Source organism: Podarcis erhardii (assembly GCF_964252035.2).
Source record: "Podarcis erhardii genome assembly, chromosome: 14".
Classification (NCBI taxonomy): domain Eukaryota; kingdom Metazoa; phylum Chordata; class Lepidosauria; order Squamata; family Lacertidae; genus Podarcis; species Podarcis erhardii.
Genome location: NC_138503.1, coordinates 8379673 through 8406422, shown reverse-complemented (window position 1 = coordinate 8406422; position 26750 = coordinate 8379673). Strand labels below are relative to the sequence as shown.

The window sequence follows — 26750 nt, the reverse complement described above, 5'->3', positions numbered from 1 at the left end:
TTTGCTCCAGTCTTTCTGTAACACTCACTTCTCATTTTCCCAATTGTATGTATCCTGTTTTTGGTACAACATTATTTAATTCCAAGAATAGCCTAAATGGAGAAAAGATGGGTATTATAAGATGTTAAATTTAATGTTTGTTCTTTTTTCTGTCTATTATCTGTTTATTCTGTCTTTTCTCTACTGTATTAACAAAACTCTTAATAAAAAAATTTAAAAAAAGAAAGAAAAAAGAATAGCCTAAATGGAAAAGAGCTTGGAAGTGTTCTGGTGGGTCCATCCACTCCAACATCCTATTTCCTACAGTGGCCACACAGATGCTTCTGAAGAGCTTACCATTCATTCATTCATTCATTCATTTATTTATGAAATCAATACAGATCAAAAAGATCCTGCCCTCAGGCTTACAATCTAAAAAGACACAACACACAAAAAGAAAGTAGATTGGGAGGGAGTAAGAAATGAGGAAACGCAAGTACTTATAGTTCCAGGGCTAGCTCAAGACATTTTGGCACCTGAGGCAAAAAGCAAAATGATGCCCCCCTCTCTGCCAGGGAATAAGGGGTGAGCGCAGATCTATATCAGGAACAAGGGGGTGTAAATAAATAAATATATGCATTGGGATTTGCTGCCCCTGTGAATCTTTCTGCTCAAGGTGGCCCCCTCACTTTGCTAGGTGGGCCAGTCCTGACTAGTTCTAAGATGAAGATTGAGCAGAGCGCCCCGCGCGCCAGGCAGACATCCGCAGCCTGGGGAGCCCTGCGGGAGTTCCCGCAGGGCTCCCTAGGCTGTGGATAGCAGCCTGCTGTCCGGCGCGTGGGCGCCCTGAAGCAGAGCGCCCCGTGTGCCGGGCAGACATACGCAGCCTGGGGAGCCCTGCGGGAGTTCCCGCAGGGCTCCCTAGGCTGTGGATAGCAGCCTGCTGTCCGGCGCGTGGGCGCCCTGAAGCAGAGCGCCCCGTGTGCCGGGCAGACATACGCAGCCTGGGGAGCCCTGCGGGAGTTCCCGCAGGGCTCCCTAGGCTGTGGATAGCAGCCTGCTGCATGGAGCGCAGGGCGCGCTGAAGCAGAGCACCCCATGCTTCGGGCAGACATCGGCCAGCCCCACAAGCTCGGGGGACAGCGGGGAGGCACAGCGCCGCCATCCCGCTGTTCCCCGACCTGGTTTGGTTTCCCCAACCTGTTTTTTTTTGGGGGGGGCGAATAAAGGAAAAGAAATTCCTTTATTTCCCCCCCCCCAAAAAAAACTAGGTGCGTCCTATGGGACGGAGCGTCCTATGGGACGAAAAATACGGTATACTGCTTCTGAACATAAAGGTTCCATTTACCATCAGAGTTAACAGCAGGTGAATTTGTCTAGTCCCATTTTAAGCTATCTAAGCTGGCGCCCCCTCACCCCCATCTAATCTCGAAGCAGCAAGTTCCATACATTTATTATGCTCTGTATGCAATACTACCCCCTTATGACTGTTCTGAATTTTCACAGGTTGATCCCCGAAAAAAGGGGGGCATTCTCTCTATTCACATTATGCACGTTTACTTTTCTCAATCTCTGACATGTCACCACTTTTTTAAAAAAAACTTTCTATAAAGCCCCAAATGGTTCAGTTTTTTCTTAAAGACCTAACAGATGCAGCTTATGCTCTGTTATCAACAAAGGAGACAGAAAGCCACCACAAAGCTGCTGACTGCATTATATCTATTATTAGTAACAGAATTGGATTAATTCCACTTACTTACACCTGCCATCCTGCTGCTGCTGCTGCTATTGATTATATGGATTCTGACAGTGTGCAGAACTTTTAAAGTTGTAACAGAGTTGCTGCCTGTCTTGAGTGCTGAAATTTTGGCCTGAAGCTGGACTTGCACACAGAAAAAAACTAGATTATTTTTTTTAAAAAAATCTATTGTCGAGAGCAGTGGCCATGCATGTTTGTGAATATATATGTGAATCTCATCACCACAACATGGTGATCCACTCCCTGCTTTGACAATTGTATCTGCTGCCTAGATTGGGTTTACTTTACACTAAAACCAGAAGAGGGGTAGCAGAGGAAGCTAACTATGGACTTATTTACATTTAGCTTTAAAACTAATCAATTCCAGTTTCAACTGCTATGCCTCTGCCAACTGAGGTTGGGGGAATTGAGTCATAGGAAAATACAACTTCCTAGAAATTGAACCGTTGCTCATTTAGTACAAATGATCCATACATTTTCCTTCAGGGAAACAACTATACATTTGCTGTGCCATAAGCTACCCTTGGTTTGCACTTCCCAGAAAAACTACAGAAAGATCAAGCTGTAACCTGAGAACCTTCTCTCATGATTTTGGAGAACGAAGCTGGGGGTGGGGAACATTGTCAGAACAATTAGGTTCTTAGGCTGGAATTCCTACTAGATCTATCTGTTCTTTTATTTGGACATCCAAGTGGCTGGAGCAGCACAAACCATCTTACACTTGGAAGGTTGATGCATGGCCTCTCCTAGACAAAGACAGGCGGCCACAGTTTTTTAATGTTGTGACAATGTCCCAGCTGCATTAAAGTTTTATGCTGGGCTGCCTACATACAGTTTGGGAAAAATTACAGTTGGTAACCTAGCAGCTGTATTTTGTACTAACTGAGACAGATGTATGTTGCTACTCTTAAAACAGTTTCACAGAGTAAACATCTGGGTCCTGTTCAAGATGCTAGCTGAACCTTTAAAACCATACATTGGTTAAGGCCAGGATACATTAAGGACCACCACCTGGACACATACATCTGCCTGATTTCTGGGATCTTCTTTGGACACCCTTCTTTGAGTCCCTCTGCTAGAGACCTGAGGCAAGTGGTGATCCACAAGAGGGTCATTTGAGCTGTGGCCCTCAGACCCCTGGAATGCACTGTCCAGGAAGACTCAGCTGGTGCCAATAATAATAATGTCTTTTTCGTGCCCAATGAAGAAAGATATTATTATTTCTCCATGCTTTTTAAGCTTTAATCTAGCCATCTGCTTTTAATTCCTCTGCTAATGTTTTATGACATTTTATATTGTTATTATGTACTTAAGTGTATTTTCTTAGCCACCCTGTGGATTTTACCTGAAGAGTAGCACAAAAATTCATTCAATAAATTAATGTTGTAGCTTTCAGGCAAACTGCTGAGACACAGAGTACAGCTATGAAGACAAAGGAGGTTATTCATCATGATCCATGTGTGTCTGCCCAGGAGGAAAGCTTTATGTCACATTATTTTATTCTTAGAATTGCTGCTTTTAAGCACTACTGCCTGCAACGGTTAATGGAAAAACAAAAGTATTTACTTTAAATTAATAGTGACCTGGGGCAATGATGTAGCAGTGCTGGATAATGAAGGTACTTTAGTTTTAAAAAATCCAATGTAAAAATCATTCTGCAACCAAGACATCAAAACTTTCTCACTGTACTACCAAATATAGTCACATAGAGCAAGACAATCTTGCAGATCAAAATCCTTCTGCCTAACGTGAAATGCTGAGCTGAAACCACCATTAAAAGAGCAACTAAAATTCCTGGAATGTACCATAAAGAATCTTGGTTCTAACTATATTCTCCAGCTGTGACCACCAAAAAATTAACACCAGTGAATCATGTCCTTTGAAGTGATGTACTGGAGGTTATTTTAACAAATCTAATGTTAGAGCACACTGCCATAAAAAGATACCTTTAAAATCATCATTCTGTATTGTTTTTAGGGGTACAGTGGTACCTCGGGTTAAGAACTTAATTCGTTCCGGAGGTCCATTCTTAACCTGAAACTGTTCTTAACCTGAAGCACCACTTTAGCTAATGGGGCCTCACACTGCTGCTGCTCAATTTCTGTTCTCATCCTGAAGCAAAGTTCTTAACCCGAGGTACTATTTCTGGGTTAGCGGAGTCTGTAATGTGAAGCGTCTGTAACCTGAGGTACCACTGCATTTTATCTCTTTTACAAATCTTCTTGTACCCTAGGATTTTGTTATGAGGTGCATACTATACATACTTTAATAAATAAATTGCAGCTACTGCTGAGATTCCCCACCCCCTCAAATATTCTCTCTACAAGGGGAAGGTAGCCTGGTGCATTCCAGATGTTCTGGACTACAACTCCCATAATCCCTGGCCATTGGCCATGCGGGCTGAAGCTGATGGGAACTGTATGTGATGAAAACCAGGACTGATGTAAGGATTAGAACATTTAGCATAAGCACGGGAGACTTGGTTGTTCAAATCCCTGCAAAGCTTAGAGGATTACCTTGGGCCACTCACTCTCTTTTTCCTCTTTCCCCCACCACTGACAATATGGAGATGATGCCGAGTTTAAAGGGCTATTGTAAAGATATATTAGAACCAGGCCAGATAATAAATAAATAATAATTGAAGGTTTTATTTTATTTGTTTTTTATCTTCTATTTTGGAAACGTACATCCATATTTTTTCCTTTTAATTTTCTGGGGGTCCCCAAAACCGGGGGGCCCTAAGCTATGGCTTGTTGAGCTTATACGTAAATAATAATTGAAGGTTTTATTTTATTTGTTTTTTATCTTATATTTTGGAAACGTACATCCAGATTTTTTTCCTTTTAATTTTTGGGGGGGTCCCCCAGACCGGGGGGCCCTAAGCTATGGCTTGTTGAGCTTATAAGTAAATAATAATTGAAGGTTTTATTTTATTTGTTTTTTATCTTCTATTTTGGGAACGTACATCCAGATTTTTTCCCTTTTAATTTTTGGGGGGGTCCCCAAGACCGGGGGATCCTAAGCTATGGCTTGTTGAGCTTATACGTAAATCCGGCACTGATTCTTGACGCTCAGAGCAAATCGCAAAAGCTTGCAGCCTTGCCCTTATTACCCCTGCGCCAAAGAGCCACCGGCAGTGCTTATATCAATAAGGATTATAACATCCTAGAGGCGGAAGGGAACCCCCCAAGGGTCATCTAGTCCAACCCCGCGCCACGCAGGAATGCCACGTTGTGAAGGAATCTGGGGGGTGCGAAGGCCGGGTAGGCAAGCAAGCAGGGAGCCCCCTCGGAAGACGGTGCTGAAGACCCCCCCTCACCCTCCCCAATATCTACACGTGACGGGGAGGAAGAGGAGTACCGGCGCCTGCCCGGCCTGCGTGTTTCCAAGCCAGGCTTTCTGGTAGCAACCAGGCCGCGCGGGCTCTGAGGGAAGGACCCCGACCGCTTCCCGAGGGGAACGTGAGGGAAACGGGGAGTGAAGGCAAAGGGGGCAAGAGACGAGACTACAGGACCCCCTCGCTCACCGGTCGCACGGCCACCTCCGCCATGGCGCCTCACTTGCTCAACCAGGCCCGGCAAGCCGCTTGTTGCTATGGTTACCAGACAACGCGGAAGGTTCCCGGCGCCGCGCGAGGAACCCGGATGCTGTTGCCGCGGTAACCATGCCTCTCCTCGATCCCGCCCCCCCCCCCCCCCGACGAAACGGGATTTTACGTCAGCGGGAGAGGGGAAGTGAGGATGCGGCCGCCGCGAGGCCTGTCGGGAAGATGGAAGGAAGGCGCGGCCGCGACATAATAAGCTCCTCCCCCCCTCCCAGTTTTGGCAAATGGACCTTTCCCAGCGAAGCCTTGTAGAACGCGCAGCCGTAGAATGGACTGTACCACTTCGGAGTGGGGGGAAAACATATTTTGTATTTTTGTAAAAAAATAATACCCCACCACATCCCTGCAGCTAGAATAGAAGTGCAAGAGGGGAAAGCGCTGGCAATTTTCTATTTACAGTGCTAACTTTTCGGGCGAAATCATATTTTTAATTCCCCGCTTGCATTTTTATTAAAAATAATACCCCACCACATCCCTGCAGCTAGAAAACTAGTGCACGTGGGGAAAAGCGCTGGCAATTTTCTATTTACAGTGCTAACTATTGGGGTTTTTTGAAGGACTATTTAAACAAAAAAAAAACCCAACACTGGGATATTCTAAAAAGGGAACAGTACGCAGCCTGTTTTAACTCATAAGAGGGAAAAGCAGTGTCTTTACTGGCGCAACCATAATTTCAACATAGTGAGCTAGCTTTCGAGTTTCGCATCAGGCTGGATGGTAAACAGAGCAGGCGAGGAAGCGTGTGTAAAAGGCTCGATGAGCATTAAAACCATTAAAAAGTGTGCACTGATAACCAGTCTTGACAGGGAGTCGTAGGAAAGATATTCCTTGCCTAAGCTATTCTACCATCTTATTCTGCTTTACTTTTTGGGCTGCATCAATAGGAGTATAGCATCTAGATCAAGGGAAGTAATAGTGCCACTGTATTCTGCTCTGGTCAGACCTCACCTGGAGTACTGTCTCCAGTTCTGGGCACCACAGTTCAAGAAGGACACTGACAAACTGGAACATGTCCAGAGGAGGGCAACCAAAATGGTCAAAGGCCTGGAAACGATGCCTTATGAGGAACGGCTAAGGGAGCTGGGCATGTTTAGCCTGGAGAAGAGGAGGTTAAGGGGTGATATGATAGCCATGTTCAAATATATAAAAGGATGTCACATAGAGGAGGGAGAAAGGTTGTTTTCTGCTGCTCCAGAGAAGCGGACACGGAGCAATGGATCCAAACTACAAGAAAGAAGATTCCACCTAAACATTAGGAAGAACTTCCTGACAGTAAGAGCTGTTTGACAGTGGAATTTGCTGCCAAGGAGTGTGGTGGAGTCTCCTTCTTTGGAGGTCTTTAAGCAGAGGCTTGACAACCATATGTCAGGAGTGCTCTGATGGTGTTTCCTGCTGGGCAGGGGGTTGGACTCGATGGCCCTTGTGGTCTCTTCCAACTCTAGGATTCTATGATTCTATAAGGCTTTTGGGGCTTCACTTTGCTCTCCTCACCACCCACTGCCTCATCGCAGGCATCCGTCAGTGTGATTTCTAGCCTACAGCAGCATATGCCGTGAACCATAACGTCTTTAAGGCGTTTCTTACCCTTTTTCAGCTAGAGAGAACAAGGACAGAGCAGTCAGGTTGCTGGTTCCCTGAAATGAAGTGTAGCCGCTAGCTTGCAGGTTTGCGTATGAAGTTTTAACTGTACATGCAGGGGAAAAAATAGGAAATGCTACATTTGTCCCATGAAAAACATGTGCATGCACACAGGCAAAGGATGGGCATCCATGCATAATGATACAATATATTTCTGGTAGATTTAAGCAGTGCTTTTTTTTTCTGGGGGGACGCAGGGATACACATACCCCTAAGCATTTTGTGAATCTAAGTTTGGCCTCATTGAGGGTAGTATTTCAATACGAGTAGGAAAATGAGAGTACCCCTAAACATTTTCTTTTAGAAAAAAAAGCGTTGAATTAAAGTACTGTATCTGGGTAAGATTTTTAACACAAAGAGATACATGTTTCATTTAAGTCGGTATTGTTTTAGAGCAGGGAAGAGCCACCTGCAGCCCTTCAAATATTAGACTCCCAGCTCCTATCACCCCAAAGCCACCATGGCCAAAAGTGAGAGATGATGGGAGCTCTAGCTCAACATCTGGAGGCTCACAGCTTCCCCACCCATTGGGTACTGAGTTGTACTGAGATCTACTGGTACTGCTAAATTGAATTATTGATGCTTGTCGGTATTTGTAATTGAGTATATAGTTTTGAATGGAGCAAATGAACAGTTTAAAACACTTATGGCATAACCCAGTAGAAAAGGGGCACACACTTTTTATGAACAGTAGGGAGGGAAATTGCAAATATAAAATGGAAGAATCAGCAGTGAAGTAAAATTTTATTCTGTTTGGCTACACCCACTTTGTACTGCAGCAACTGTGTGGGCTGGATCATGCCCATCATGACACTCACAGAACTGGAGCACTGGTAATTCTTGTGTTCATACATTAATGTAAGCTAGGAACTTTAAAAATGAGATTGATACCTAATTTTGCACATCTACAATTCTTCAGACTTAAAGGGGTTAAGTAATGATTTGAAATCTATATAAAATACTGCCTTTTAAAAACACTAAATTCCATAAATTATTGAGCACATTGGGAATTTTGTGGAAATTGCTTTTAATGAAATACTTTTCAGTGGCTGCCTTGCAAATGCTCTTAAACCACACCAATAAAATTTAGATTTTGCTTTCGTTTAACAAAATTGGCAAGAAGCAGGATGCAACACCTTTGCACCTAAAGTCAGTTTCAGAACTGCAGGTGCAACAAGTGACTAAAAGCTCATGAAAAAAGGTGGATGAAAAACAGCTATGCTTCTACCCTTACGAGCAGCAAGATGGATTGCAGAAGGGTTCTGTTTCTATGGAAACAGTCCCCAACTGTGTTGAGCACACTGTCATAGTTAAATTGCTAGTTGCCTAGAAAAAGGCGGACACAGATGTCATTCTTCTAAGGCTTCATCGTTAGTATACAGCCTCTCCTCAAAACGCATTACAAAACATCATGGCAAGCATCTTTTCATTTGAGCAGTTTCTGTAATCGGTGGGAAAGGTTTCCCGGGGGGGGGGCTCCAGAGAAAGTTTTCAGAGGGAAGCTACTATGAAAACATATTTTATGTATGCCTGTTGCACCGACTTCACATTTCTGCCACAAAACAGTTTCATTCCTAGTGTCCCCTCTTACTCACTTCCCTCCTCCTCCTCCTCCTCAAATTGCCACTCCCTCATGATCCTAGTGCTTTACTGTTATTGTCAAAGTACATGTAATTTAAATAACTGCCTATTCTTCCCTTCCTCACCCATCTCTTCCTTCCTCGTTTGTTTCCCTGTATCTACTGCAAGTCTTTTTGGTAAGGACCTGTTATACCACGTCATGTAGCTGAATATTGCTATATAAAATAGAAATAGAGAGGGGCAAAGGTACTACAATATAATATCTGAATACTCAAATATGCCTCAATGCCCAGTGTTGGTTCTAGTTCTGTTTGGCCATTTTACAACAGCTTCTGCTTGCAAGCTCATTGAATAACCTTGAGCAAGACACTGTCAGGGACGATGGAAGTTGTAGTGCAGCAACATCTAGATGGCCACAGGTTTTCCACCACTGAGCTACAGGGAAGGGATCCAGTGTGTTATCTGAGCTCTTTGGAAGAAGGGCTAGATAAAAATCATATGGGTCAAGCAGTAGAGTCATGCACAGACAAGGAAGTGGAGCTGCAGACATGTGGAGTGTCGGTACATCTGTGTATGTGAGGGGTATGTTGAGATTTGCATATGGGCGACAAACCCACATCAACAGTGGCTTCATCCCACCACCTGGAACAGAAACAAATCCAAACTACCATCTGGCTCATTCTCTAGCTATTCCCTAAGCTGGGAAGTTTTCCTAACTTGTTATCACACGCTTGTGTCTGCCTCTGCCCCTTAAAATGGTCCGCAGATGTCTCACTGTGGAGTCAGACAAATGTGTTAAGCGTCTAGAGGAGCTGGGAGCACTGTTATACAGTGGTTCCGCTCCTTCCTCCAGGGCCGTGCCCAGAAAGTGGTCGTGGGGGATGGGTGTTCAGACCCCTGGGCCCTTACTTGTGGGGTGCCTCAGGGTTCTGTCCTCTCCCCCATGCTTTTTAACATCTACATGCAGCCGCTGGGAGAGATCACCAGGGGGTTTGGGCTGGGTGTCCATTAATATGCAGATGATACCCAGCTCTACCTCTCTTTTAAATCGGAACAAGTGAAGGCAGTGAAGGGCCTGTGTGAGTGCCTGCAGGCGGTTGGAGGATGGATGGCGGCTAATGGATTGAGGTTGAATCCTGACAAGACAGAAGTACTGTTCTTGGGGGACAGTGGGCAGGCTCGTGTGGAGGACTCCCTGGTCTTGAATAGGGTAACTGTGCCCATGAAGGACCAGGTGCACAGCCTGAGAGTCATTTTGGACTCACAGGTGTCCATGGAGGCGCAGGACAATTCTTTATCCAGGGCAGCTGTCTACCAGCTCCATCTCATACACAGGCTGAGACCCTATCTGCCCGTGGGCTGCCTCGCCAGAGTGGTGCATGCTCTAGTTATCTCCCGCTTGGACTACTGCAATGTGCTCTACATGGGGCTACCTTTGAAGGTGACCTGGAAACTACAACTAATCCAGAATGCAGCAGCTAGACTGGTGTCTGAGAGTGGCCACCGAGACCATATAACACCGGTCCTGAAAGACCTACATTGGCTCCCAAAACGTTTCCGAGCACACTTCAAAGTGTTGGTGCTGACCTTTAAAGCCCTAGATGGTCTCGGCCCTGTATACATGAAGGAGCATCTCCACCCCCATTGTTCTGCCCGGACGCTGAGGTCCAGCGCGAAGGGCCTTCTGGTGGCTCCCTCAATTCGAGAAGCAAAGCTACACGGAACCAGGCAGAGGGCCTTCTTGGTAGTGACACCCATCCTGTGGAACACCCTCCCATCAGATGTCAAAGAGATAAATGACTACCTGACATTTAGAAGACATCTGAAGGCAGCCCTGTTCAGGGAAGTTATTAATGTGTGACATTTTAATGTATTTTTCATCTTTGTTGGAAGCCACCCAGAGTGGCTGGGGAACAAATAATAAATTATTATTATTATTATTATTATTACTACTACTACTACTACTACTACTACTACTACTACTACTACTAGAGTTGTCAGCATTTCTGACTTTAAGAGATGGAGCACCCAACCCAGCAAGCTCTTTAAAAAACAACAACCAGGCAGTGACAGGAGATGCCTGCTCCAATTTAGAAGCAGAGGACAAAATTACTGCAAGCAAACACAAAAAAACTAATGAAATAACAAAATAAAAGTTTATTAGAATTAGGAACACTTTCTCTCCCTCTGTTTAGCCTTAACACGGAACAGTCCAGCAGTTACAATGAAGTCTAATAACAGTTATTTCCACAGCATGAGGTGCTCTCTAGATGGAAAAATTCGAAGATTACAAGTCTTCAGTCCTTCACAGCCCAGTCCGATTGTCATACCAACCCCCAAGTGCTGAATAACAAAACCCTCCTGTCCATGGAAAGGTTCTCCAAAGAGCACTGCTCTTGTCTCACGCAATAACTGATTTTTAACACAGCAGTTGTACTAAAACATTTCAGGGTTAAATGGTTTTGAAAATTAAGACTGTCTGATACATACACTACAAAAAAAAAAAACCCCAAACAGCTGCAGTGAATTAGGTGGAACAGAAAGAGGGTGGGTGCTAAATACAGACCATGCTCTGCTCTCCTGTTGTGTGTGGCTAGAGGCCCTCATTCAATTAGCCCATGATAAAGTCAACACAAACCATTATTTAAGCATATTGCACCAACCAAAGCTTGAGTAGCATCTTCATTGCCAAGTATTTGCTTTTTAAGGAAAGAAGAGACTGTTTAAAGGAGAGGAGGAGGAAAACTGTCTAGGATTGATGAGCAAGCCTTTACAAGAGCTTCTGTTCAAGTGATCTCACTCCAAAGCCCACAGAGTTTTAGAAAGTTTTCCAAAATTAAGTGTACGATCCTCAGGAGCAGAAGATACAGCAGATTTATATACAGTTTTGGATTTTTTTAAAAAAAAATGGACGGGGGGAGGGTATGGCAAGAGCAAGGTGTTTGGAAATGAGAAAAATCTGGGGGAAATGCTGAAAGTATGGAACACATTCATCCAATTTACACACCCACACAGCAGGGCCACCTGTTCCAATCAGCCCAGTTCTAGGCAAAGATGCTAAAAGAACATGGAAAAGAAATCTTAACTAGACTGGAAATTCAGTCTGAGCAGCAGTGTGCAAAAGCATAGTAAAAGACATGACAGAAAGCCTTAGAAGGAGAAGTATCCAAGCAACAGTTGCACCACTCAGTTTAATGGAGTGGAATTCTTTGAATAAATATTCACACCCCACTGAAGGCGAGAACTCATCTTCCACTGCAATGTTACCAAGTCAAAGCTGAAGTTCCTCTTCCCTCTATAGCTTCTGCCCGACTCAGCTTTTGGGACATTGCAGATGGGCAGCAAGCAACTAAATAAGCCCTGCCAAACAAGTTATGTATGAACAGATGCAAAGCTCGGCTTCTTATTGTACCGCTCAACAAACAAGCTAGGCAGCATTAGATTAACCCAAGAGCTCAGCAAAATCTTATTACTCTTTTCAAGAGCAGGGGCTCAGAAATATTTCACATGCTTGCTGCAGTTCCTTTTTTTTTTCAGAAGTCTTTGCCAGCTGACATAGGAGGCTGCTGTTCTGGAAACACAAGCCAAACCATCACTGGGGACTCATGGAACTAGCTGAGCAGATCTTTGGATCCGGGCCACAATCTCTACTTGAACGAGCAGCAGAAGCTGGCTTTAAATACCGCTTTAGCAGATCTACTTTTTCTCTCTCTCAACTTGAAAGTGTAAAACACTGCCATCGTGGAAAAGTACCCACACAACGCAGGAGCAGATTTTAAACAAATTGCTTCCAAGTGGTGCTTTATCATAGCTTTTATTACAAAAAAGGACTGTGTAGATGAAACTCAACTCTTCCCTCTCACTGGGGTGGGGGGGGTGGGGAGAGAGGGGAAATACCCCAATGACTTCAGAGACTGCAGATCCTTGCAACTAGATGGAGTGTTTGCTGTATCAGGCACTTTTTCCAACAACCAAGCCGCAAAACCGTGACCCGGAGGAGCTCTGTCTCCCTTTTTTCGGTGTTTCACAACTGACAAGACAAAGCAACAAGGAATGTTCCATTTGAGCACTTCAATCCACAGAGGAAAATTCCTAACACTTCCTATGTATGACGATGATCCAGGTGTAAGGTGAATGTTGGACATGCATGGAAATGGACAAGAGAGATGGCTATTCTGAGCAAAAAGACAAAGCAGCCAGAATCACTACACTTTCATTTCCAAACGTTAAAAACACACACCAAGGTAAACCAGTTTGCATCAGAAGCTGAAGTGCAAATGGGACGGTGTCCGTTGCCAGCAATGAACACACCCAAACCATGGAATAGTTGCAAAGGAGCTGCAGGAGGAGGAAGAAGGAAATCAAAATCTCTCAAACAGAGAGAGAGAGAGAGAGAGAGAGAGAGAGAGAGAGAGAGAAGGAAAGGGAAAGATTTGTTACAGCAGCACACACTGCCCCCCCATCCCAATCTCAGGTAAAAAGCAAAATGAAAGAAAAATGCACAGCAAATAGACATCATCTTGAAGATTTTTAAAGAATAAATATTTTTGTAATTAAACATTATGCAAACACGTGCCACGCTTGCTCTTTGTCCATGCATATGCGCTATATACAATTTTGAAAAATACTGTGTTGTCCTCTTTGTTTTTTTAAAAGTCATATACAAAGTTTTTCCTTGCTGTGTGCCCCGCCTCCCCCCGCCCCAAATCCTCTTTACAATAAGCCAAACAACATTCACCCATGAACTTGTGCATGTGGGGGGGGAGGAGGGGAGAGTAGAGAAGGGGAGAGGGAGGGGAAAATCTCATACCAAAGTACATCAAAATGGCTGGTTGGACATGAAAAGCAGTGTCAAGAAACTGTTTTAAGTTTTATCTGTAATACGCATAGGAGAAAGAAGGAGGGGAGGGGAGTCAGCTTGGAGAATGAAGCTACATTACAAGTTAAAGTTGGAGGGTTGTTTTGTTTTTCTTAGTGCGTCTGTCACACTTACTGGCCACCTAGAATACTGTTGTACAATGGTTTATCTACCTTTTTTATTACAATATAATTTACTTAAATTTTTTTCCATTAACAAAAACAGAATTCCGGTACTACAGACCAGCGGTGTAATAGGCGTAGTGCCCCTTTTTGTGTGTGTTTTGCTTTAATTGCATGAGCACTCTAGATGGTAAAAGGTTTTCAGAGTTCGTTTTATGCAGGCCAGTCTCAGTCCTCAATATACTCCCACAGATCCTTCTCGTAGCCTTCATGCACATGCTGCAACAAAACCCTTCGCCGGCTCTCGCAGTATCTGCAAGGGGAAGGGCGCACAGTTACAGTTAAGAAAACAAAGGCTGAATATTTCACACACAATGCATTTCAAGGCAGCACGGAAATAGTTTAGCCAACAGCAGCTCGCAGTGGGAATGTCTACCTTTACCTTGCTCAGAATGGAAACAGAGACAAAGGGCCTCCCATCTGGATAATTTTACAGGTGAGAGAGATTATGCGCTGAAGCAGAGCAGGCAGGACCTATTACCATATAATCATTATTTTTATTACTGCTATGACAGTTGAACTCAAGCTGTATTTGCTAAGCATGGGTCTTGGCCCAATTTCTTAAAAGTGGAGCCTATTAACTGTGAGGGTGGCACAATATTTACAACCTGGAATTTTGTAGGCTGAGACAGTGTTCCTCCCGTGCAACACAAACTAAACTAAACCCCTCATCTGCAAAAATGTTATCCCAAGGAAACCCACTAAAGGAACCATGCCTTGTAGGTGTAAAAACTACCTTTTGTGACCCCCCTTGTGGCGCTGTGGGTTAAACCACAGAGCCTAGCACTTGCTGATCAGAAGGTCGGCGGTTCGAATCCCCGCTACGGGGTGAGCTCCAGTTGCTCGGTCCCTGGTCCTGCCAACCTAGCAGTTCGAAAGCACGTCAAAGTGCAAGTAGATAAATAGGTACCACTCTGGCGGGAAGGTAAACGGCATTTCCGTGCGCTGCTCTGGTTCACCAGAAGCGGCTTAGCCATGCTGGACACACGAACCCAGAAGCTGTACGCCGGCTCCCTCGGCCAATAAAGCGAGATGAGCGCCGCAACCCCACAGTCGGTCATGACTGGACCTAATGGTCAGGGGGCCCTTTACCTTTACCGTTAAGGCACAACTGTGTCACAAAACCAGTGCCATGTGCCAATTTCTCATTCACTCATAAAGGCAAGATCATGTCCTATAAAGCAACAGAAAACCATATTCATGCAACCTGAGGTCAGTGGCCTCCTTCAGCTCAAGAGCCGGCAAAAAAATAAGGACTCGCTTGCTAGGTAAGAATTCAAAATGTTAACAGCCAAGAAGCCCCTGTAAACAGGGCATGATTTTCCCATGTGCTGCAACTTGCTGTTTGTCTCCAGCTGCTTGATTCAACAGCAGCAGTCGATCTGGTTGAAAGCCAACACAGAAAGTTAGCTGGCTAGCCTCCCTCCACGACAGATTGTATTGGGAGTAAGCAGCAGAATCTCTCTCAGCCATTTCCTGTAAGTTAAGCCACTTTAATGCCTAAGAGACTGGCACATGAAATGAATTAACAATCCATCAGTTTTGAACAAGGAACATACCTGTACTTATCTTGCACTTTCTGCTTTATGTCTTGCAGTGAATCTTGAGATATATCTCGCTCCAGATACCCAGAAAGGACCTCGGTAGCATTTTCCAAATCTGCTTGATTATTCTAGGCAGGCAAAATACAAGGCACACTTTTAATAAACTTAAGCAGTTCCTTGAATTGAGAATCACCACATGAATGGAATTTATCCCTTTTGCTAGCAAATACTCATTGAAGCCTACTTTGAGTATTTTCCTAGTCTTACAGCGGTTCTCTCATTTGGTTGTATGAATAGCAGGCAGGAAAACACACTAACGTATTGGAAAACTTACCATCACCTTCTATAGCACTAATGACAGACAAAACCATCTTGTGGCTGCAAACCAAGTAGATGTTATTCTGGGCAATCATGACTTCTGACCAACAGCCATTACTCTTTCCCATTAAGAAATCACAATTTTTAAGGGCATTTATCTATGTGACCAATTCACTGCTCCTGTCTTGGAAGTCAGGTGGAAGCTATATTATAATTGGCTCCAGCAGTTAATTATTTTGCATTTTATAAGCTAGGAAAAAACCTATTTACCAACCAGGCCTTTCTATCTGGCTCTCAAAATTATCACCAGCTCATGCCTCTCACTGATCTTGCTTTACAGCATCACTGAGTGTTTTCACCTGACTAAAATGTGTCTGATAATGCCTCTCGCTCATATGGATGGAGGCATATTGGGTGGGTGGGTATGTAAAAACTAACACTGTAATAAGGTAAAATTTATATTAGTTACTCCACACACATTTGTCTCTGACTCCACTCACCATTTGTGGCATTTGTTAAGTTTCCTAGAAGTGGGCCCCACCCCTACACTTGTTAATTGGTGAGGTAGCAAGGACAACACTGTTTACATTTTTGGGCTGTTCCTGTTCTGATATCCCACAGGAAATGAAATCTAATATTAAAGATTGCCTTTGTGGCAAGGCTGAAGAAATGAGAGACAATTTTTACTTGTTAAATTGTGAATTTGCTTACACTTCCTTTTATAACTCCAAAACGTACCTATACTGCACTTTTGGTAATACAGCAAGTTGAAATTTATTTATTTGCATGTGTTTGGAAAGTGGTTTTATTTATTTGCATGTGTTTGGAAAGTGGTTTTTCTGTTCACTATGCATTTGGACACCTCTTAAGATACCGTGAACAAATTTTGCACAATGGTTCCTAAGATCAAGAAGCAACTTTTTGTTTATGCTGGGATACAATGGGATCTCATGTTGACTCAATATGGCAGACAATATAAACATAAATTTATATTGCTAGAGTGCATAACAAAGTAATAAGGTATTAAAATACAATAAAAAAGAAAATAAGCTGTAGAGACACCAACTAAAACAGTAAGTTTATCTGAGTAGAAAGTAAAAATCAAAACTGCTACAAGTTAACAAAAGAGCTAAATCTGGTAGTTGTTTTTTGTTGCTGTCACTTTGCTTAGTTCCTAAATGATGGTACCAAGCAGGCCTACCTAGAGAAGGCATTCAAAAGGCAAGGAGACTCTACTGACAAGTTATGTATCTCTAAAACAAACTTTGATTCCCACCATTCTGAAGAAACTTCACAACTTTTGACTTTTGAATAGTTATGGGAATTCTTCAACGGGACACTTTGCAAGGTGGCTTACAACAATGTGAAATTAAAGTGCATAAAAACAAAGAACAAACTAGAAACAGCTGTCTTTTTGTGTTCCTCCCCTCTCTGAACTGCCTCCTGCAGTGACCCTCCACCTGGTCATTATATAATTTCATTACACAAGTTTTGTGAAAGCTGAATTTGCATTTACTTCTTCCACCATTCTTTCCTAATCATGTCTCTAGTCAGGGCAGGCCAGAAAGCAGACAAATCAGGTTCTATCAGTAGAATGCTGGTGATTTGCAGATTGTCAAGGAGTCCTGGAGGACCTGCTGTCTGCCTTGCAGGCCTTTCTCACCTGGCCTGGGAGGGTGGGGCCCAGACTGACTCCAGCTAAAAGATGTTGAGGCTGCTGAAGGGACTCTTGGGCTGGAGAATTGTTTGTGGGGTTTTGCTGTGAACCCCCCCCCCCTGTTGTTGATGTGTGTGGTTTTTTGTATATTTATTTTAAATCTTACGATTAATGTGAAAATTGTTCAGTTTGGTTGTGCATTTTTAATGTTTTATTTATTGTTTATGGCTACTTTTATATTTTAGTTATGTATTTTTCCCTGTTGTCAACAGCCTTGAGCAGGGTCTGATCTGTGAAAAGGCAGCATACATATAAAATTATGCCTGTATGTATGTATGTATGTATGTATGTATGTACGTTAACACCTGACCCACTGTTTTGCATCATGTATGCCCACCCCTATCTTGTTTGCGAAGAAGTGAGCCATTGTATTAAGTTGTAAATCACTTGCAGATGCTTTTGCTGAAAAGTGGGATGTGGTAAATAATCAACGAAGTTAATAAGCCTATATTGCCAATCACCCCAGGCACTTGCATGAAATTGTTTTTGTTTAACTAAGGAACACATACAGAGTTCGTGGCCGACAGGACTACACAACTCTGGAGCCATCACAGAAAAGGCCTTCATTACAAAGCCCCTGGAAAAAAATCACATAGTTGTTACAGAAAGTCCAATTTAGGGGCTGCACAAGTCACTCATCCAATGGACCATAACACTGGGTAACAATTTTTTACTATTTGAATGTTGTCTAGATTTCTACAACTGATTTAGGGTGTTTTTGCACTGCTGATTCAGGAAATGGCATCCGTTTCTCTCCATCAGGTCAGGTTGACTGTAAACTGAATGGTGGGCATTGATAAAGATAAGTACACGTAAATTGCATGTTGCTTCACCATTTTTCAAACTTCAGGGCTTCAACTTCCATTTCTTGGAACTCCTGGAATGCTCAGTGGCAGGGAGGTCTCTCTTCAGAGTCCAACAGTAGTCAGCCATCATGACTGCGTCCCAGCGACCCTGATACCTGGTCTCCATCTCTTTCATGTCCTGATGGAATCTCTCCCACTGCTCATCACTCATTGAACCCAGGTTCTCAGGAAACCGGTCCATATGTGAAAATAGGTAGCGCATCTTGACGCTCATGTTGCAGCCCAGGTTTCTGAAAGCAGTCAGCATATTGTTGACAAGTTCTGCGTAGTTTCTGGCCTTATTGTTGCCAAGAAAGTTCTTCACTACCAGAACAAATGCCTTCCACGCTTCCAGTTCCACTTCGTTCATTGAATTTCCGAACTCTGGATCTCTGATGAGCTGACGGATCTGAGGACCGTCAAAGATGCCAGCTTTCAACTTCTCCATGGTCAATCCTGGAAAAGCCTGGCACAAGTAAGTGAAGCTGTCACCATCCTTGTCCAGAGCATTGGTGAACTGTTTGATTAAGCCGAGCTTGATGTGCAGCGGTGGGAAGAGAATTCTGTCTCTGTCCACCAGAGGGTTGTTGATGACGTTCCTTTTTTTGCAAGGCACCAATTCCTCCCGCACAGGCCAGTCCTTCTTCGTGTAATGCTGAGCACGGTCCCTACTATCCCACATGCACAGAAAACATGGGTACTTGGTGAAGCCAGACTGTTGTCCCAACAAAAAGTTCACCATCTTCAGGTCAACACAAATAAACCACTTATGCTGATCGTAACCAATTTTCTCCAGCACATACTTCACAGCTTCATAGTGTACTCAAGTGAGCCAGGGGTATAGAGGCAAACTGGTTGCCGTTGTGTAGCAGAACACATTTCAGTGATCGCTTGCTGCTGTCAATGAACAGTCTCCAATCTTTGGGTTCGTACTGTGGCACTCCAAGCTTGAGCAGAAGCTGCGCAATATCTGCACAGTACACCAAGTCCTTCTCTTCCGAGAAAAAACGGAGGTACTCTTGATGCCTGTTGCGGAAGAAGCTGATGCGAGCACTGTCAGAGAGGAGGTTTTTTTCCTTCAATCTGGATGCCAACAGTTCGGCAGAGTCCTTTGACAAGCTGAGGTCGCGAACTAGATCATTCAACTCCTTTTGGGAAAATGGACGTGGAGCATCATCTTCAAGAACCACTTCTTCTTCTTCATGTCCTTCAACACTGGAGGCATCTTCGTCACTAATGTCAGGAAGTTCTCCGAAGATAGGCACTGAAATTTCACCACAATGAGCTGCAGGACGACGTGCTGATTGAAGATCAGGATTAACTTAGTTTGGATCCCCCAACCTTATGCTTTGCTGCACCAATTTATGGACGATTTCGAGGTTTTATGACTTCAAACTGATCCCTTTTCAACATAATCACCCAGAACTATCGGACCTGAATACTTCTTGTCATTAAAATAATCATTTCCAATCAAAACAATTATTCGACATGGCATTTTACTCCCACCAACTTCTTCTAAAATGCTCCACACAAGCATAAAGGTAAAGGTAAAGGTACCCCTGCCCGTACGGGCCAGTCGTGACCGACTCTGGGGTTGCGCGCCCATCTCGCTTAAGAGGCTGGGGGCCAGGGCTGTCCAAAGACACTTCCGGGTCACGTGGCCAGCGTGACGAAGCTGCTCTGGCGAGCCTGCACCAGCGCAGCACACGGAAACGCTGTTTACCTTCCCGCTATAAAGCGGTACCCATTTATCTACTTGCACTTAGGGGTGCTTTCGAACTGCTAGGTGGACAGGAGCTGGGACCGAACGACGGGAGCTCACCCCGCTGCGGGGATTCCAACCACCGACCATACGATCGGCAAGTCCTAGGCGCTGAGGTTTTACCCACAGTGCCACCCGCGTCCCACCCACACAAGCATACATGTGTACAAAAACGTAAAAAAACCGACATGTGGCCATAGCTCAAAAACTTGACCTGATTGAGCAAAACCAATGGGATTTTTGGATTCAGCGCATCAGATTCGGCCTAAATCAACTGAAAAAACGCAGACAACATAACCCGAGCTACTCATCAACAGCTACTATAACTAGCTTCAGAATCTGAGGCAATAAGGCTCTGGATTGCTGGTTACTAAGAAAAAGGATTGGAAGAGGACTATTGAGCTCATGTTCTATGTGTGGGATTCCCTTAGGCATCTGGTTGGCCACTAGGGGAACAGAATATTGGACTAAATAAGCCTTGATCTGATCCTACAGGACTCTTACGCTATGCTAGGACCAAACAGCTGGGTTAAAAAAATGTCTGGTAAACTCTCCTTACCTCAAAGATAATGGACTGATTATTCTTTTTGAGGTAGAAGGCAAAGACGTATGTGTACATGAGTGTGGCACGACACTGGCAGAGAACATCGACTGCTTTCTTCAGGAACTGGACCTCAATCCATGACATGTTGTGCTGCTGCATCTCCTCCATTTTCTGCTTGACTTGGGCATAGAGTTTGTGCTCAAAGCGCAGGCTCTGCATATGGTTCATGTAACGGTTGCAGTAGAAGAGGTACCTCTGCAGGGCTGCTCTGGATCGCTGTGTTAATTCCCATTAGGGAAAAAGAAAATCAATAGTTAAAACAGAGTAATAGCAGATTGACTTGCCCTGTAAATGAGGGGCCTCAATGTGGCCACAACAAGACAATGTTCTTATTTCAAAGTCCCACAGTACTCCTTTTGCTTTGAGTCTGATCTTGTTGGCACTATGTGACACAGAAGAGAGAGTTTTAAGCAGGTGGAAAAGAAAACAAAGAGTCCCTTGCAATCCCCAAACAGTGCTACAGGATCATGGAGCCCTGAACAGGGACTTAGGATATACTTCATTTTGTTGCAATTCTCTACTTGCCACATTTGTGGACCTGATAAACTGCATATACCCGGTCATGTGATGAACGGACATTTTTATTTTTCCATATAAATACATAGAAGAGGTCTTATTGGCAGTGGGTTCTGTGGCAAAACTGCCCAAGTGCAACATGGTGAAATAAACTGCCTAGATAGAAATGATATCCATACAGAAATTAATCTGGTAGAAAACCTCTTTCAGCAATAAGCAACTGCCAAGAAAGGTTTGGCTGGTAGGATATGGGGTTGGGCATATTCATACTCAGATTACTGCTTCCAGTGCCCAAGTTGGATAGTTTTACAAGTTGGCCAGGACAACATCAGGAAGCAGTAACAAAATGGGTCAGCCTCTTGTGTCAAAGTCTAACAGTTTTGTGGAGTTCAGCTTGAAAGCTAGCAGTGCTCAATTGGAAAATGCAAGCACAGTGAAAAGCTAAGCCAAACCATCTTACTGAAGCTGATAATATTGGTCACCAAGAGTTATGGACTCACCTCTTGGGCATCTCTTGCTGCCTTTGCATCATCCTCATTATAGCGATTACAGTTGTACCTGAAAAAAGATTTTTATGAGCATAGTGGATTCCAGAACTTCTTTTGTTTTTGCCGCTCTGAGGCTCCAAGTATTCTTTGGTCAGTACATAACTGTAAACATAATAAGCCCCTCTGATACCTTGAGCAGAGGCTCAACAAGAAACAGCCCAGACCTTTCTCACCCTAAGAAGTATAGACATATGCACTAGCTACTGCTCTGTGTTTTTCTCCCACAGAAATTATTTTTGCAGGGTACAGAAACAAAACATGGCAGTACAATTAGACACATAAAGAAAGCTTGGGAGGAATTCATTTAAACTTACCAGGCGGACCCATGAGGTTCCCAGGGACCAAGACACACCCAGCAGAACTCTGCTTTACAATTCTGGTTCCGACAGACCATGTGATTGCAGCCTCCATCCTTTTCTATGGTCACATGGCATTTAGGGCATTCCTGTGACGGGTATGAAGAGTGGTGGAAAGAAATAAAAGTGGGTGTCTTCCAACTTAAAAAAAATGGGGAGGGATGCAGACAGTGCTTTGTGATGTTACAAAGAATTTGAAATAGTGGCTCTTCTGGTTACACATTCAGCTGTCAGCTGGCTTCCCACTGCTGCCTTAGCAATGTAGTGAAAAGGTAGTCTTATAGCAATATAATAGCACAAAATAACAGATCAATGCCAGGAAAAGTTGCACTTCTTCCAGTTCATGGGATAGCTTAGATAGGAAGCCATTTGCAAGTAGTGGGACATGTGTGTGTGTGTGTGTGTGTGTGTGTGTGTGTGTCACGCTCAGCTTTGACACTTGATATTAAACACATTCTAGATCTACTGATTTAAGTCCAGTGAGACTGGGTTCCACATGCACTGAATGAACATACTAAAGGGATGGGTCATTGTGAAGTGAAATAGCACATGTTTTGCAAACCAAAGGTAATAGGTCTAACCCTTCACATCGCCACATAAAGGCTGGGAATGGCCAAACTCTGAAATTCTGGACATCCACAGTCAGTCTCCATAGGCAATACTGAGCTAGGTAGAACCAATGGTCTGATTTGGCCTAAAGCAATTTTCTGTATTCCTATACTCAGCAAACCACATGTAAGTACTTCTCAATCTATAAAGTACTGAGATGTTTGCCAATTTGGCACCTCCCTTCAATTTAGCTCTAAAAGCCTCATTTTAAGTAGAGCTAGACAGAAGCCTGTTGTACCTTTTGGTGGTAATGTTTGGCTTCACTGTGAACTTTGAAGTGGGGGGGGGGATAGGAAAACACAGCCCATTATTTACATGGAGGACTTACCCCTCACTACTCACAATGGAAGTTCAGGATTTGACAGTTATGTTTTTGTAAGGGAAAAGCAGCTCTGCAAATGTGAAATTTTGAGCATCTAACATATTGGCCCAAATATAAGCCTTTTTTTTCCAAATTCTGATTGTGAAAAGTTAAAGTGCAGCTTATATTTGCTGGCAAAGCCCCCCCCCCCCCCCGGAGCACAGGGCAAAGGTGTGCAGCCCATCCGCGGCTCCCAAGCCTCCGAATTTTAAAGGTGCAGCTTATATTTGGGCCAATATGGCATGTTTTAAAGAGAAATGCGATGCTACCAAACCTTTGTGTTTGCTGCAATCCAGTTTGAAGTTTCACTGTCATCATCACACTTCTTAATCCATTTCTTTAACCACTGTCAGGAGAGAGAAAAAAGAATGGTAAAACAAGAGAAGAAGTGAAAAATGTGCATCTGCACCTCATGGCTCACAGGCTCCTCTGAACTGGACATATCATATCCTGTTAAGCAAGGCTTGCCCATTCAGATCCAACACTCCAAGATAACACATCAGGATTCCAAAATAAACCTTCAAATAATTATGTATCGTGGATATCTCTTACAACTATGATTTTCTTCATGTTTGTGTCAAATATCCTCTAGGTGGAAATAAAAGATCTGAACTAAGGGGAGGAGTGCTTATTTTGTTGTGACAGTCAAGATGGACTATTCTTCATGTTTGTGTCAAATATCCTCTAGGTGGAAATAAAAGATCTGAACTAAGGGGAGGAGTGCTTATTTTGTTGTGACAGTCAAGATGGACTATTCTTTCATACACTTGTTACCCAGAGTCAAATAGTTCAGGGTGAATTACACACAACTTAAGGGAAATTAAACAGGTAACCATGGCAAAGATGTCTGAATAGCTTGCTAATTATCATCGAAGTATTTTACAACACTACAACTGTGATATTTAAGCAGAAAGGCTAGTTTACTTTTCCAGCACTCTGCCATAGACACTCACCTTGCATTTAACAGGATCATGCCAGTTTTCACCACAGTTAAAGCTGTAAAAATAAAAAGATTTATACATATTACACAGTCTATGGTTATGCAACACAAAAATTTAGAGGCTTGCTCTAATTCAAGCAACTGTAACTGTTACCTCCTAAGCCAAACATTATACCAGCAAGGTAATGTGGCTTGATGGGTACCTGAGAACCTCAATTTTTCAATCCCAGACAGGAAGCAAAGACACTCAAGTTTATCAGATCCCAAACGGACAGTGTTTGGCTTGCTGGTAGTCGGCATGGCTAGGCCTACCAAGGCAACTTGTCATTTGAAGAGAAACAGGAGCCACCTTCCGCTTAGTGGTAAGTAATCCAAAATCATTACAACCCAACACAAGAAATGTTTGCTTACCAAAACTGACGGCCACATTTACAGCGAACAGGCTTAGCATCAGGATACTGAACTTTAACAACATGGTGGCAATCTGGAGCAGGACACCATTTTAACAGCCGATTGCACTGCAAAAATAAAAAGCTACCAGATCTTACTTGGAAATTGACCAGAATTAAAGATATCAAAGTGTGGTATTTCCCTTCCATTTCCCCAGAAGTCTCCTTTTAGCCAAAGCTTTGTTTCATCTTGACAGGAAAATGCCACAATTCTCATTTTGCTATAGACCCTGTCCCTCCACACCAACAGCCAAGCAGAATACGCCAAGCCAATTTCACAGAATCCGTTATAAAATGAGATGGGGGGGGGGCAATGTTGCCCAGGATGACCTTCTAAATAGAACCAACTCCAGATAATCAATTTAGTCCCCCACCAACCTTCCCAACTGTCACCAAGACTACAAATGCAACCTAGAAGAAAATCCATTCTGACGACAAAAGCAAATTAAGATACTCTAAAGGTCATAATCTAAGCCTAAAAGACAGCCACCCATTCATCCTAAAGTATTTTGTTCCCTTTGGCAAAGCTTTAAAAATCTCAATTCCAGCTCAAAAATAAGCAAGGTAGCTTGACAAGGTAGTTTTAGAAATGGCTCATCTTTCATGTTAAGTGGTTTAATTTTTAGGGGCCAAAGGTCCGTGATGTTCACATATGGGCCGCCCACATGTGCTGTCTGCTCAGGAGAACCTGGCAGTTTTGTGGCTTAGCGTCACCCCAGTGAAGGCACATTAACGAAGATTGAATTGAGGGTCACATGTGGCTTTTTGTGATTCTTCAGTCCTCTTCAGCTTAGGCTTCACCGGCATTCCACAAATTGAATTCAAAAATCCTTTTATTACAAATGAGGGGACAACAGCAAGGCTGTTTTTGTGTTTCCTCAAAGGTTCACCAATTCTAAAGTTGTAACAGATCTGCTTAAGTAGCACCCCACAGTAATACTGGATTCAGTTCAGAAGTACCTGCTCTAGGTTCTGATGAAGACACAAAAAGTTTGTGCCTAGTTGTTCTCAAAGGACTATAAATCGAGTGCTTGAAATACCTGGCACATAATCAGCAATGTGCCTTTAACAACTATTACCTTCTTTAATCTCCTGAACAGCTGTCTATAGCCATTACATTAGGCACTGGGATTTCAAATTTCTGCTGCAGAATGCTGTGCTATAAAGCAACGTTCCAGCTTAAAGTATTTTCGTATTTGAAGCAGCATTCTAGCTAAAATCATGCCACCTATTAACAAAAAGCTTAACACTCTCTATCAGTATGAGCCTATGTAAGATCAACCCTGTTAATTGGGGTGGGGGAAGCAACCTTTGCAAACAACTGAACAAAATCTGACCCCCACCCCCACCATGAATACATGTAAATGCCTGCTAAGACAAGAAAGAGATGGGCGAAAGCCCTCAAATCACAGCCTGTCTCTTCAGCATAGTTTGAAACATAACACTCACCTCTACAAAACTATTAGTTATTAAATGCTGGTACTTTAATTTAACCTTTGAATCTGTGATGAGGCGCCTAAGAAGAGAAGGGAGAAAAAACATTTCATTGAGAACATTCATTTTTTGGCAGTCCAGAAATTGTTTGCTACATCAGCTTTATTGCTTGGCAGAAGCCGTGAGCAAGGAGAATCATTTTCGCAGACTGCGTAATTCCCCACCCCTACCCCCACAATTTTAAGGCATGCTGTATTTTTACTTGGCAAACACACATTTTAAAAGCAGAATTAATACCCTGCTTAAAAAAAAACAACCAAACAAAACCACCACTGTTTTCGTTTCCTGCTTGGCAGGGGGTTGGACTCGATGGCCCTTGTGGTCTCTTCCAACTCTATGATTCTATGATTCTATGTGACCAGATTTTATTCGCTCTCTTGTTCCCCAGATAATATGTTTTGCTTATTTCTACTCAGTTGTTGGCATGCCTGCAACCATTTCCTTCACAGAGCCCAGAACACAAAGGCAATGTTTAATCTTGATTTCCATCCCAATGTAAATTAGTGAATGGACATACAACACTGTACTTGCAAAGTCATAAGCAAAATGAAAAACGGACACTAACTAGTGCAACATGCATACCACTCAGAACCTATCATCAAAAGTTAAAACAGACACCTGTAGATTTCTGGTGACACCAATCAAATATTTAAGAGACTTTTTTTGTAAATAACCATATACTGCAAAACAATAATGTTTTAATGTAGGTTTCATGCATTATTGAAGGCAATAATCCAAAGTAGTACACAGTGTGATAAATGAAGAGCCATAACAAAGATCAAACTTTCGTTTAGTATTTAGTGACAGTCTCTGACAGTGATGTTTAGCATATGCTTTGCAGCTTTATTTAGATACTTCTGCTCTAAAACAAGTATACTAGACACAGCTCCCAATATCTGCATTATTTATTCCATCTACTAAGTAAAATTTTTACTGTGGAGATTAACTCAAGCAGCTTTGCAAATGGGCATCTTGTGGCATATGGCCTACAATACTTTTGTTGCTTTAAAGGACAAGTACAGGGAAATATACGTGCCATGTCTGCCTGCAGCATGTCTTCCCTGCACATGCCATACTGAAGCCCCT

The 26750-nt window shown here is 43.2% G+C and overlaps 2 protein-coding genes and 1 long non-coding RNA gene across 3 annotated transcripts in view; 1 reads left to right on the top strand and 2 right to left on the bottom strand.

Annotated features, from left to right (window-relative positions):
• BBS4 (Bardet-Biedl syndrome 4) overlaps positions 1-5402 on the bottom strand; it is a 38078-nt gene extending 32676 nt beyond the window's left edge. Inside the window, exon 1 of the mRNA XM_081839029.1 lies at positions 5265-5402. Coding sequence (XP_081695155.1) covers positions 5265-5288 — 24 coding nt within the window. The 5' untranslated portion in view covers positions 5289-5402. The remainder of the gene's footprint in view (positions 1-5264) is intronic.
• A 2649-nt stretch (positions 5403-8051) lies between these two features.
• Positions 8052-11455, top strand: LOC309329017. Its single transcript, XR_014151020.1, has 2 exons — positions 8052-8394; positions 10554-11455. It is a non-coding gene; the product is annotated as an uncharacterized lncRNA (long non-coding RNA).
• Positions 10704-26750, bottom strand: part of ARIH1 (ariadne RBR E3 ubiquitin protein ligase 1) — a 58564-nt gene continuing 42517 nt past the window's right edge. Inside the window, exons 6-14 of the mRNA XM_081839006.1 lie at positions 25620-25686; positions 24133-24239; positions 23735-23777; positions 23056-23127; positions 21770-21900; positions 21408-21465; positions 20347-20607; positions 15161-15273; positions 10704-13854 (exon numbers count right to left, since the gene is read on the bottom strand). Coding sequence (XP_081695132.1) covers positions 13770-13854; positions 15161-15273; positions 20347-20607; positions 21408-21465; positions 21770-21900; positions 23056-23127; positions 23735-23777; positions 24133-24239; positions 25620-25686 — 937 coding nt within the window. The 3' untranslated portion in view covers positions 10704-13769. The remainder of the gene's footprint in view (positions 13855-15160; positions 15274-20346; positions 20608-21407; positions 21466-21769; positions 21901-23055; positions 23128-23734; positions 23778-24132; positions 24240-25619; positions 25687-26750) is intronic.